A 14,160-nucleotide genomic window follows, 5' to 3' on the forward strand; every position below is an offset into this window, starting at 1 on the left:
CAGTGGGTGAATCATGGTCAGTAAACACCTCCCTAAAGCATATTGTCTTTCAACCACAGAATAAGAGCATGTAAAATGACTGCCATCTGTGACCCTGCCTTCCTTCTCAAACCTGGTCCTAATTCTCCCAGGAGACCATGACTCTTCTCCTGGATTATGTGCAATTTGGAATTGATACAATGTATGGCCAATAAAATTCATAAAGAAAAACAATGTGAGCATTAATCAGCTCAGTAACTGACTTACCCACAGATATGTGTTTGGAAGTGCCGAAGAAAAGGTAGATTATGGCTGGGAAAAAGGCTGCATACAACCCATAGCCTGGGGGGACGGTGACCAGTAGAGCAAATGCTAAGCCTGTAAATACACAAGCAGCAGGGTCCTTATTTTGTGCGAGAGGAATCAAAGACATTCTAATTTCGTTCTTAAGGTATTTAGGATTGGACCCTAAAAATAAGTTACCTCGTTAATTCAAAATGTATTAAAGATGTAAACATAGGAAGTAAAACTATAAAACTCTTAGAAGAAAGCATAGGTATAAATCTTTGTGACCTTGGATTTGTCAATGGTTTTTTAGAAATGACACCTATGGCATAAACCAGTGGTCCCTAACCTTTTTGTCACCAGAGACTGGTTTTGTGGAAGATAATTTTTCCACTGACCAGGGAAGGGGAGATGTTTTGGGAATGATTCAAGTGTATTACATTTTTTGTGTACTTTATTATTATTACACTGGAATATATAATGAAATAATTATACAACTCACCATAATGTAGAATCAGTGGGAGCCCTGAGCATGTTTTCCTGCAACTAGATGGTCCCAACTGGAGGTGATGGGAGACAGGGACAAATCATCAGGCATTAGATTCTCATAAGGAGCATGCAACCTAGATCCCTTGCATGCACAGTTCACGATAGGGTTTGCACTCCTATGAGAATCGAATGTTGCCCCTGATCTGACAGGAGGTGGAGCTCAGGTGGTAATGAGAGCAATGGGGAGTGGCTGTAAATATAGATGAAGCTTCATTTGCTCACCTGCCACTCACCTCCTGCTGTATGGCCCAGTTCCTAACAAGCCACGGACCTGTACTGGTCCATGGCCTGAGGATCGGAGACTCCTGACATAAGCAACCAATGAAAAAACAGACACATTGGACTTTTACAATTAAAAAATGTGTACTTGCAAGGATACTATCAAGAAAGTTAACCAATAATTCAAAGAATGAAAAAATTACTTGCAAATTGTATATCTGACAAGGGTCTGGCATCCAGAATATATAAACAACCCTTGCAAGTCCACAACAAAAAGACAAATAACCCAATTTAAAAATGGGTAAAAAATTTGAATAGACATTTTTCAAAAGATATACAAATGGCCAATAAGCACATAAAAAATACTCAATATTGTCAGTCATTAGAGAAATACAAATGAAAACCACAATGAGACACCACTTCACACTCACTGGGATAGCTAAAAGAAAAAAGATAGACAATAACAAGGGTTGATGATGTAGAGAAATTTGAACCCTCACATACTGCTAGTGGAAATGTAAAATGGTGTAGCTACTTTAGAAAATAAGTTAGCAGTTCCACAAATGATTAAATATAGAGTTACCATATGATCCAGCAATTATATTCCTAGTAATATACCCAAGAAAACTGAAGCATGTTCACACAAAAATTTGTACACAAATGTCCAAACTAGCATTACTCATAACTCGTAATAGCCTCCAAGTGGAAATAACTCAAATGTTCATTAGCTGATGAGTGGATTATAAAGAAATGTGACATGTCCATACAATAGAATACTGATTTGTCCATAAAATGGAATGAAGTACCAATACATGCTACAAAATGGCTCAACCTTGAAAACATTACAGTGAGTGAAAGGAACCAGATACAAAGTGCCATGTATTGCATGGTTTCATTCATATGAAATATCCAAAATAGGCAAATCCATAGAGAAAGTGTAGAGAGGGGGATGTGAAGTTAATGGGTAAGGGAGTTTTAGGGGGTGGTAGTGGTGAAAATGTTCTGGAATTAGTGGTGACAGATGCACAACCTAGTGACTATATGGAAAGCCCCTGAGTTGCACACATTCAAAGGATAAATTTTATAGTATATGAATTATATTGAAAAAAAAGTTACCTTGTAGTACGGACACCATCCCTGTGCTGATACCAGAAACGATGTCACTGAGTAACCATTCCTTAAACCGGTATGCTGGCAACCAAGATGCTATGGGGAACAAAGAGAGGACAATTCTCTTGGCCTTTTGTGAAGAACAGCTGAAAATATGGAAAGCCACAGGTCAGTCAATTAATATCAAATTTTAAATTTAGTACCTAACTGTAAGTGGGAAATTGGTAAAGATAGTAATATGCTAAAGATTAAACTAGTAATTTCACTCTCAGTAATATTCTTTACCCATAGTCAGCTGCCCTCTGGTCACCAACGAAGGATTTTAAAAAATGCCTGCTTTTCTTTAACCATAATAGAGCTTATTTGTCACCCTCAGCTTGAATCATGCAATATTTCAAATGAGAATCTGCCTCTGTCCCCATCTGTTAGTTGTCTAATTGGAAAGACTGTGTTGATAAGCTGAGGTGGGGTTCATTTTAAACACTACCTTTCCAACTCTGGGAGGGAGTAGGAGGTTTGGAAACCAAAGAGCAAGGGACTGTAGGCTGTGGACTAGAGCCAGAAAGGAGATTTGGAAAGTTAGAAAATTTAGGTGAAAGTGCTTCAAAAATATATTCCTAATGCCAATATCTTAAAAAATTTCTTACCTACAACACACTTTGAGATGATCCAGAAATGTCTTATGATGTCTGTCTCTCTTTTTATGTTCTTCCTCAAAAGCATTTGTAGAATACACTGGTCTGGCCACAATATACTGATTCCCAAAGGGTTCAATCATTTTGATTTTTCTGTTGGCTGTGGCAAGTTGAAGACCTTTGGAAATATGTGGTGAACACTTCTTCTTGCCTTTAGCAGTTTAAAATGCCTGAAACCAAACAGAGCTTGCTTCTTAAATAACTCAGAGATAATGTGATGCAATTTACAGATGAGTGAGCTCTGAACTGAATGTTACCACCTTTTAAGATCAAAAAAGGCAGGATTAAGGGACCTAGATTGTGTTTTGTGACAGCGATATTTTATTCCAGTGAATTGGACATGGCTTTTTTAGGTAAACAAGAGCTTTTATTTTATTTTTTAATCTGCCAAAAAGTAACAAAATTGACTGAATTTATGAATCACTGAGTCAATTATTTTACTTGCAAAGCGAGATCCTCTCATCTTTTTTTCCCAGAAATGTTTCCAAAGTTAAGGTATTGGAGTGTTCAGACAGATTAGATTTAAAATCTATTTATTGCCCCTAACTCCAGTCCAGGCTCTTCCAATTTACCCATCAGAATTTTAAAATTTGATTTTTTTTACCTTGTAAAATTGAAAATTTGTGAAATTCAAAGGTATTATCTATTTCAGTTATTTCCTTATTGTTTCTGGGAGTTAGAGTTTTACAATTTATAGTTAAGGAAACTATGGAACAAACTAAATATTATCTGGTTACTTCATTCATGAGTGATAAGGTCTTTTTAAAGGAATGATCCTGGGCAAGTTACTCAACCTCTCTGAGCCTTGCCTGCATAATGGGGATAAAGATATTCAAGTTTCTGGTGACTGTGAAGATTAAATAAGGTTTCCAAAGCATCTCGCATATGTCTAACACACTACAGGCATTCACTAAAGGGTAGTTACTTTAATTGTTAGCATTTTCTACACAAGATGTTTAAGTTTTTTATTTTTATCTCAATCCTGTTTCTATTATACTTAAAAATCAATTTTACAAAATTTTTAAATGCAGATTACCAAGTTAGCCTTCACAATTTTTTGAGGCAGTTACTCTTATTATTTTATAATTATTATTTTCTTCTTACAACTGAGAAGATAATCACACACACCCTGAACGCACATTAAAATAGAAATACTTTTTCTTGGGATATACAGCTTGTAAAATAGTAAAAATGGTACTGCATTTTCAGACTTCTTTGCTAGCTTTTTTCTGTCATGCAGCTTCTCTCTTATTCAATATAAACATTATTGAAGAACGTTCCAAGCAACTTCTAGCATTTTTCCCTCTAATATTGGTTCTGTATTACTACTCATAATACCCAAGTTTTGTTCCTTGCTGAGTGTATGATTGACTGTATTGTTTGCTGAGAGAGACAGCAAGGAAAACCGAGCAGGCCCCCCAAGTGGAAAACTGCTCAGGGTGTTCTAAAGTAGTAAACAGTATTTGTATATCATACACCAGTTAAACTAGTTCTTTAAGCACAGGATATGTGACCCTGCCCCTAGTGGATCCCTAGTGGAGAATGCTTTCTAGTTCATCTTTGATCAGTGGTAAGCAGGCATCAGGTGCCTGCCTAGTTTATTTTTATTCTATGAGAAAACCCAGAATATCTGGTTATTAATAATGATCACCTGTTCAGAGAGAATAAATACGTGGGTCAGAGTCCGCTTGAGATGCTCAGCTCTGAAGGCTGTTAACCCCCTGAGGCTCTAAGCTGGGAAGGCTGTCAGCCCCTGAGGTGCTCAGCTCTGAAGGCTGTTAGCCCCCTGATGTTTCACTTTGCTGTTCTTTGTTTCTTAATTCCTTCAGTGCTGCCTGGGTGGGGGTCTCCATAACTGAACTGGTCTCGGTAGTTCCTCAGCTTCAATCACAGTAATTAATAGAATTATCTCACACTAAATTGTATCTTGTTACACCATGGCCTCATATACCTTATGGGATTTTAGCCATGTTTGCACTGCTCAAGTTATAACCAGGAATCAGATGCTGGCCTCTACTGCTGGCCCCACTTGACTTCTCTTTCATCACTGATTTTTCTTTCCCACCCTATTTCCTAGCCTCCTCTAAAGTCCTCTGTGCTGACTTCTGACCGCAATGTACTGCACCCCAAATCTCTGGCTTGACCTTCAGAATTTGAGTTTCTTTGAGCTCAGTTATGACTCCTTTATGATTATGATTATTATTAGAGACAGGATTTCACTGTCGCTTGGGGTAGAGTGTAGTGGTGCAATCATAGCTCACTATGGCCTCTTAACTCCTAGGCTCAAGTGGTCCTCCTGTCTTCTGCGTAGCTGGGACTACAGGCGTGGGCCACCATGCCTGGCTAATTTTTAAAATATTTTAGTAGAGATGGGGATCTTCCATATGTTGCCCAGGCTGGCCTCAAACTCCTGGGCTTAAGCAATTCTTCTGCCTCAGCCTCCCAAGTAGTTGATTGGTGCACCACCGGGGCTTCAGTTATGACATTTAGATCCTCCTTCGCTATGCTTTCTGGGCCTCTCCTCCCCTGCCACTCCCAAGTGCTTGCTTTCTCTTTAGTTTCTATCCCCTCTTCCATCTATCCACCCACACTTCAGAAGTCAAATCCCGCTAACTAAATAGAACTTCCCATTGTCAGAAGAACTTGCTCACAAAGTGGAGGTGACTTGTGCCTTGTGGTACATAGCATAGATTTTTGTCTTTTTTTGTTGATTACCAGCAACACGGTTGGAGCATTAATAATTAAGATCTAATCTATGGTGTATCACTTATGACATCTTGGATTTCTCACAAAGGTATCTTCAGTATCTTATAAGAGTGGCTTTAACCCTGTCAAGGATGCAACGTAGCCAACCTTAGGATGAAGAAGACTTCAGCACTGTGTTTTTGTACTTCTGTCAGATGGTGCTATGAACGGGGGAGAAAAAGAAAGACTCTACTCTTTTCTTGCTTTACTCATGCTTTCCTCAAGGAGTTCACAGAAAGTTATTAGTCATCTTCACTAAAAAAGATCTTGAAGGTACTTATATTCTTCTGGCTGTTGTATGTTTTCTCTCTGCTAAGTTATAGGTTTTTTTTGTTTGTTTTTTTGCTGATGACAGTGATGGGAGAAATATAACTTCATTTCTGATCAGCTTCTTCTCTGAGGATGGCTGTGGCTGGCTCCTTAATGGACTTTCTTATACTTTCAGCTGTATCAGGAGCCTGAACACTCGCTGTCCTGCCATTAAAAGCCTCTTCCTCACACTCCAGCACTGCCTGCAAGGCGACTGCTCAGGGAAGGAATCAGGGAAGCTTAAGAAATCTTTTTGGACGGGTGTGGTGGCTTAAGCCTGTAATCCCAGCACTTTGGGAGGCCAAGGCAGGCGGATCACTTGAGGTCAGGAGTTTGAGACCAGCCTGACCAACATAGTGAAACCCCATCTCTACTAAAAATAAAAAAGTTAGCCAGACGTGGTAGCGGGCACCTATATTCCCAGCTACTCAGGAGGCTGAGACAGGAGAATTGCTTGAACCTGGGAGGCGGAGGTTGCAGTGAGCTGAGATTGTGCCATGCACTCCAGCCTAGGTGACAGAGCAAGATTCCATCTCAAAAAAAAAAAAAAAACAAGAAAAAAAGAAATATTTCCAGACTTGAGGGCCACATTCCAGCCTTTCTTTTTTCCTCTTGTACCCATCTCTACTTCCAAAAGCTATACGACATGTAACATACAATGCTGGCCTCTGAACCAACTACCCCAATGGAGCCTCTGCTGAAGAGATGTTCCAGATAGTCATAAATTAATGTCATTCTCCATGTCATCATTTCTGAGATTCTTGAGCATAACCTACTTTAATTAGGAATTCAAAAGAGATTTTCTTAACTTTTTTTAACCTGAACAAGTTACGTTTTCACCAGAAATTCTTGGAAAACACTTTTTTCTGGTTCCTGGAATTACAATTCCCATTTCAAATATTACACCCATATTGATGTAAGTCTTTTCATGTTCTATTTTCTATTTTTCATGTATCTCTGGGTTTCTTAGGGTGTCAGTGGATTTGGGGGGATTGAAATTCATTCTCAGGGTCCCTTTCTCTTACTAATTTTAGAACTTCAAGCCTTATTTGTATATATTTCCACTTTTATTTGCTTCCCTTTAATGTGCTTTTTATGATTTTTTGACCTTTATGATACACACACACACACACACACACACACACACACACACGTAGACACACACATAGATATCCATATACCTACATACCTTGGTGCTGTGGCTTAGTCATACATATTGTTGTTCTCTACTTTTTATTTTTTGAGCAGAAATTTAATCCTGGGATTAATGTCTGAAGTTCAATTTCTCAATTTAACTATTCCCTTTTATTAACAACTTTTTGATATTTCTAGGGATTGTCATGTACATACCTCCCCACCCCTCCAAATTCTACCCATTTTCAACCTGCAGCCTGGCCTCCAGTTATGGGAAACTCCACTCTGCCTGTCCCACTCTGCTGACAAGTGTCTTGTGACTCTGACCTTTTCACTCAGTGTTTATCTATTCTGTGTTTTAGTCTTTCAGAGGTCTGCCCTTTTTTTCTGGGAAACAACTAATTTGAACCAAGATGCTGATAAGCAATGCTAGGATTTGTCTTCAGTTAGTAGTCATTTGAAGCCAGCAGATGAGCAAGGGTGCAGAACACTTCCCAGCCCCTCTGCAGTCACATTAGATGCCTCCACTCTTGGACAAGGCAGCTCTCAGTAGCATCATCCCTCCATAGCTGTTCAAGCTGAGGAAGGCTTTCATAGAGACATCACTGAAAATGCCATACTGTGCCTGCAATCTGCTGAAAACACGACTCACCTCAGGAATCTCAACATATCCCTGAGCCAGTCAGTGGAAAACCACAGGTAATCCAGCCCTATTTCATGAATTAGTCCTTGGACAATGGGAAATACAGCAGTGTCCTGATAACTGTACTTGGGGGAGTGGGTGAGAGATGGAAGAACAAACAAAATAATTGCTCCAGTGAGCACCTTGAGAGGGATCTCCATCAGTAGCCATAGAGGAATCAGAAATCAAGCACACAAGAAGCTCCACATTCTGGTTAGTGTGAGGTTGGATGGAAGCAGGGAAATGATGGCATCAGAATGAGAGGGGGCCAGAGTGGTATTTGGAGGGGAAAGGTCTCAGCACTGAGGTTGGTAAAGAGAGCTCAGAAGAGGTCAGAGGCTAGGGTGGGAAATAATTGTTGCTATTATTTTCCATCACTCCTATTACCACGTTGTCCAAGAGCTGAAAAAGGAAGTCAAATATGGCCGGGCGCGGTGGCTCAAGCCTGTAATCCCAGTACTTTGGGAGGCTGAGGCGGGTGGATCACGAGGTCAAGAGATCGAGACCATCCCGGTCAACATGGTGAAACCCCGTCTCTACTAAAAATACAAAAAATCAGCTGGGCATGGTGGCGCGTGCCTGTAGTCCCAGCTACTCGGGAGGCTGAGGCAGGAGAATTGCCTGAACCCAGGAGGCGGAGGTTGCGGTGAGCCGAGATCGCGCCATTGCACTCCAGCCTGGGTAACAAGAGCGAAACTCCGTCTCAAAAAAAAAATCTAAAAATGATAAACTGTATATTATCTATATTTTGCCACAATAAAAAAATTACTTATGGGCCAGGCACAATGGCTCATGCCTGTATTCCAGCACTCTGGGAGGCCGAGGCGGGCAGATCACGAGGTTAAGAGTTCAAGACCAGCCTGACCAACATGGTGAAACCCCGTCTCTACTAAAAATATAAAAATTAGCCACCTGTAATCCCAGCTACTCAGGAGGCTGAGGCAGGAGAATCACTTAAACTCGTGAGGCGGAGGTTGCAGTGAACCGAGATCACACCATTGCACTCCAGCCTGAGTGACAGAGTGAGACTCCATCTCAAAAAAAAGAGATCTAAAAAGAAAGAAAGAAAGAAAAGAGTGAGACTTTGGCAACTAAGCAGACCAGGTTTCAAATCCTTGCCTCACCATATTTTAACTATGTTTGCTATGAGCCAGTGATGCAAGCCTTCAATCTTCTTTTTTTTTTTTTGAGATGGAATCTTGCTCTGTCACCCAGGTTGGATGCTGCAGTGCAGTGGTGCAATCTTGGCTCACAGCACCCGCCACCTCCCAGGTTCAAGTGAGTCTCCTGCTTTAGCCTCCTAGTAGCTGGGACTACAGGCACCCATCATCACGCCTGGCTAATTTTTTGTATTTTTAGTAGAGACATGGTTTTCCCATGTTGGCTAGGCTGGTCTCGAACTCCTGGCCTCAAGTGGTCCGCCTGCCTCGGCCTCTCAGAATGCTGGGATTACAGGCTTAAGCCACTGCACCCAGCCCAAGCCTTCAATTTTCTAATGGCAAAGGAGGAGGCCATTATTTTCCTTCTAGGGCTGTTCTCAAAACTGAAAGTAGACTATACAAAGGGAGACTTCTTAGCCTTAAGTTCATAGGTAACAGTTTCAGGAGTGAGCTTAATATTGACTAGACTGAATTTACAACTGGTCCACATGACGAAAGTCAGCTGGAACCTGTTGGAAAATGTTAGTGCTGCCAACTTTTCTATGACTATGTTTACCCTGAGCTTATCTTTAGAAGTAGCAGTTTTCCATTCTTAGGCCAGTTTATTTTAACCTAGTTTTAAAATTATCCATCTAACTAAGCTTCCTAGAATGGCATACAAGGCCCTTCCTGTTTTGGCTCTGGTCTATCTCATGAGCTTCTTCATTCCTCCTTCACAATTGCAGCAGGTTCCTAACACACTGTGATATTTAACAGCTCTGTGTCTTTGTATACATGATTTCCTTTGTGTTCTTCTCCTCCAACACCTGGTAGATTCCAATTCATTCTTAAAAACTCAGCACAGCTGGGCGCAGTGGCTCATGCCTGTAATCCTGGCACATTGGGAGGCCGAGGTGGGAGGTTTGCTTGAGGCCAGGAGTTCAAGACCAGCCTGGCCAACATAAAGAGACCCTGTCTCTAAAAAACAACTCAGCTGACCATTAATTCATTTCTTCATTCCTTCAACAAACATGTATGAACCTATTGTTTGTAAGGAATTCAGTGTCTAACAGAGTTGTAGAAGATAAAAAAATGATGGAAAGGCTTCATGGTATCCCTAGATAGAGCTAAGCATTTCCTTCTTGTAAGTACCTTGTATATTCCATGTCATACAGGATGGTCATTACTTATGTTTCTCTCCCCTTTAAGACTGAGTTTCCCAAGGGCAAGGCCCAAATCTTAACCATTTGTTTCCCCTTTTGCATGGGTCCTATGACATAGTATAAAAGAAAGTTTGCTGAAATAAACTGAACTATGAGCAAAATATATATAAATGATATAGACCTAACTCTAAAGTTTACATACACAGGAGAAGTGCCCAAAATAATTGGTGCAGATAATACATTGGAAGAAGGGATGTGAATGTGGGTTAAAGTTAGGAAGGTTTTGTGAAGGAACTGTGAGTCTTGGGTTAGACTTTAAAGAATAGGTTTGGCAGGGGTGATGACAAAGCAGTGGGGAATAAGCAAAGCATGTCAGAAGATATGGAGAGATCCAAACTCTGAAAGAGAAGGTGTTGTTGGCTCATAGGCTAAACCATTAGAGAAATGCTGGGATGCACCATAGCAAGGGGTTTCATACCCAGTAGGCTCACAGAAGGTGAAAGAGAATCCCTGACCATTTCTATATGGCTGTGAGATTTTCTGAGCACTTTCACTTTTCTTCCTTGAGTGTTACTGTGTGATGGAGGCAGAGAAGGTAGGCTGTATTATCACCACTTTACAGACGAAGAAATGGAGATGAGAGAAGATAAATGATTTTCCCAACTTTCCAGAAGATAAATGGAGATGAGAAGCTATATCTTGTGAATAACAGACTCTCTCCACTACATGTTCTCTGCTACATATTGAATGTCGGGGGGCTTCTTAGCCCCTATCCCCAACAAAGACAAGGCAAGAGAACAAAGCTCCAGGTGAGGCACCCTTAAGTTCCTTGCTTTTGAGCACAAAAGCCCCACACTCCTACACTCAATATCCACAAACACAAAGCATAAGCCTGGTGGCCTAGGGCCCAATCTCCTTGAGGTGACTTGGCTTATTCTCCCCCTTGCTTCTCAACAAAGTGACACAGAGGCTAGAGGAGGCTCTTCTTTTCTCTTTGGAGAATCAAAGACCTTTATTGGAGAGAAGAGCTACAATGTATTATTATATATTTATTCTTGTCATTGAAAAATATTCACTCTCATTTTCTGAACGATTTTGTTTCTTAGTCAAATATGAGCTATTTAGGAACTTTTTATACATTTATTCACTTCTTTAAATGCTTACTTATTCCCTTATCCAGCGGGAGAAAACAAAGTATATGTTGTGTTAACCCATTTTACTTGTTTCTGAAATCAAATTAGTTGCGTCCTAATTTTTCATTAGGAATGATCTTTGGCCAGACGTGGTGGCTCATGCCTGTAATCCTAACACTTTGGGAGGCCGAGGCAGGTGGATCACCTGAGGTCAGGAGTTTGAGACCAGCCTGGCCAACATGGTGAAACCCCATCTCTACTAAAAATACAAACAGACCAGGTTCAGTGGCTTATGCCTGTAATCCCAGCACTTTAAGAGGCCAAGGCGGGTGGATCACCTGAGGTTGGGAGTGCAAGACCATCCTGACCAACATGGTGACACCTCGTGTCTACTAAAAATACAAATATTAGCTGGGCGTAGTGGTGGGCACCTGTAATCCCAGCTACTTGGGAGGCTGAGGCAAGAGAATTGCTTGAACCTGAGAGGCAGAGGTTGCAGTAAGCTGAGATTGTGCCATTGCACTCCAGCCTGGTTGACAGAGAGAGACTCTGTCTCAAAAACAAAACAAACAAGCAAACACAAATATAAACAAAATTAGCCACGCACAGTGGAACGTGCCTGTAGTGTCAGCTACTTGGGAGGCTGAGGCAGGAGAATCGCTTGAACCTGGGAGGCAGAGGTTACAGTGAGCCGAGAACCTGCCACTGAGCTCCGGCCTGGGTGACAGAGCGAGAATCTACCTCAGAAAAAAAGAATGATCTTTATTCAGCCAATTTCATGACACTGTTTTTCGAAATGATCAACTTACTTCAGAAAAGAGAATTATTTAGTCCAATGATTTAATAAATTTTTCCTCACTTGCATATATAAAGTTGTATAATCTTTTCCTGACATTTTACAGAATAAAATAGATTTTATCTTGGTAGAGTTAGTAATGCAAGGAATAAGTACCCATATATTACTAAGTATATTATATCCTATTATGTTTATTATATGATATTTTCCTACTTGTGGCATAGGGCACTCTGCTACTTTCCAGTGACCATTTTTTCCCCATCTCTTTTCTTTCCATTCTCTATCCTTACTCCCATTGCTTTTTCTCCTCTTCCCTTTCCCTTAGTCCAAGTCCAAGTCCTGGAAAGTCCTGGACTTTCTAGGGCACCTGGCAGATAAATCTCTCACCTCTAGACCAGAGGCCGACCATCGTTTTTTTCTTTAAATGACAAGGTCTTGCCATGTTGCCTAGGCTGACCTCAAACTCTTGGCCTAAGCTATCTTCCCGCCTTAGCCTCTTGAGTAGCTAGGACTATAGGTACATGCCCCTATGCCTGGCTAGGACCAGATGGCCTTTCTGAATCTGTTCTACTAGGTGATTCTGTCTCCTGGAGAGACCCTTTACTTAAAGCTAGCTTTTTTTTGCCAGCCCTCAGAGCAGATGATCTATCTATAAAGTCAGATTTGGGTGGAGAATTAAGGGAATTACCTGAATAATTAAAGCAAGAACACTAACATCTTTGAAAAGGCTGTTTAAAACTTAATGATGCCTACAACCATTTACTTGTTAAATTAAAGGCTACTTAAATATTTAATCCACATTGCTAGTGCTCCAGACATACGTGCATAGCTTATTAGTGAATTCATTCAAAATATTCACACTCATGGAAAAAACTCAAGAACATAATAATAACTTCTAAATTGGCTTTTATTAGAAAAAATACCATTTTCAAGGAACAGAAAACCAGTTTGAATATAACAATAATAAATTTGGTTCCTACCTGACATATACTCGGTGAGGAGCTTCAGCAACAGTGGTACATTTTCAAGATAAAGCTCTAAGTTCTGGTTCTAAGAGGCAGCATCCATCCACTCAGGTCTACAGGCTCTGCATGCATCCATATGCATAGGGATGTCTATATATAGGATATGTAAGACAGTGGGCAAATTACCTTTCTGTCAGCTTTAATAATTAACTTTCATTAACTTTTACAACAATGAAAAGACTGCAATGTGATCTTGACCTTTGAGACTTTGATCAGCAGAAGTGATGATGAAAATTGCTTCCTCAAGTTCCTTGTGAGATTAACCCACCCATTGCACTTGTGCGTATCTGAATTTCATTGGTTTGCAGAGATTTGCACAGAAGATGTGCACATGGACTTAAAAATCTTCTCAAGGATTGTCTCCCTGACATTTTACCAACCAGTTTAGATGAGAGTTTGTGGTGTTGTTTTTAGCTGGATGACTCCATGGAATGTCTCATGGGCTGCAAAAGAATGGTGTATAGGTTAACTCCTGGTATGACAAAGGCCTTTATATGGACGCTCACCCAACTCCTGGCCACAGGCCATATATGCATTCCAATGCTGCCCCCACCACAGTGCTTCCTAAGAGCAATAAACCTTATGTTGCTAAACACAATGAATACTTTCAACTCTCATCTTACTTCAAAGCATTTGGTCCTGCTGACTACTCTTTCAGGAGCTCTTCTTCTTATTTTAAAAATTAATTAACTAATTAATTAATTTTAGAGATGAGGTATTGCTGTGATCCCAGGCTCATCTCAAACTCCTGGCCTGAAGTGATTCTCCTGCTTTAACCACCTGAATAGCCGGGATCACAGGCCTCAGCCATCATGCCAGGCTAAAATCTTCTCTTCTTAAAATGCTGAAACAATTTTTTTAACACACTTGTTTTTCACCTCATCCTTTTGCCAATTTCTCCTCTAACTCTCTCTTTAGCATTTTCTAAGATTCTGTTATGAACTTCCTTCCTCTTGCTACCCTCTCACCCTATATAAGAATTCCATGGCTCTCAGCAATATTCAGATTTCTAACCCCAGCCCTCTAGGGTCCACATATTTAACTGCCTACTCCACATCTTTGCTTGGATGCCTCGTAGGCAGCTCAAACATGACACATCCTGAGATTAAAACCTGTTGGTCTTTCCTCCCAAATCTGCTCCATCTAGTCTTCCCCATTTCAGTAAAGAATATTCCTCTTTACTCACGTCAGAGAGCT

General features: G+C 40.5%; 1 protein-coding gene across 3 annotated transcripts in view; it reads right to left on the reverse strand.

Moving 5' to 3' along the window:
• The window catches only part of SLC26A3 (solute carrier family 26 member 3), a 42,214-nt gene extending 29,172 nt beyond the window's left edge, over positions 1-13,042 (reverse strand). For 2 of the 3 annotated variants that reach the window (XM_037745111.1, XM_037745113.1), the window contains exons 1-4: positions 12,919-13,042; positions 2,790-3,007; positions 2,149-2,288; positions 247-357 (exon numbers count right to left, since the gene is read on the reverse strand). In XM_037745111.1, coding sequence (XP_037601039.1) covers positions 247-357; positions 2,149-2,288; positions 2,790-2,920 — 382 coding nt within the window. In that variant the 5' untranslated portion in view covers positions 2,921-3,007; positions 12,919-13,042. The remainder of the gene's footprint in view (positions 1-246; positions 358-2,148; positions 2,289-2,789; positions 3,008-12,918) is intronic. The other variant, XM_037745112.1, reaches the window with a different exon arrangement.
• Between the last annotated feature and the right edge of the window lie 1,118 nt (positions 13,043-14,160).

The sequence above is a fragment of the Cebus imitator genome, unplaced genomic scaffold (assembly GCF_001604975.1).
Source record: "Cebus imitator isolate Cc_AM_T3 unplaced genomic scaffold, Cebus_imitator-1.0 Scaffold192, whole genome shotgun sequence".
Classification (NCBI taxonomy): domain Eukaryota; kingdom Metazoa; phylum Chordata; class Mammalia; order Primates; family Cebidae; genus Cebus; species Cebus imitator.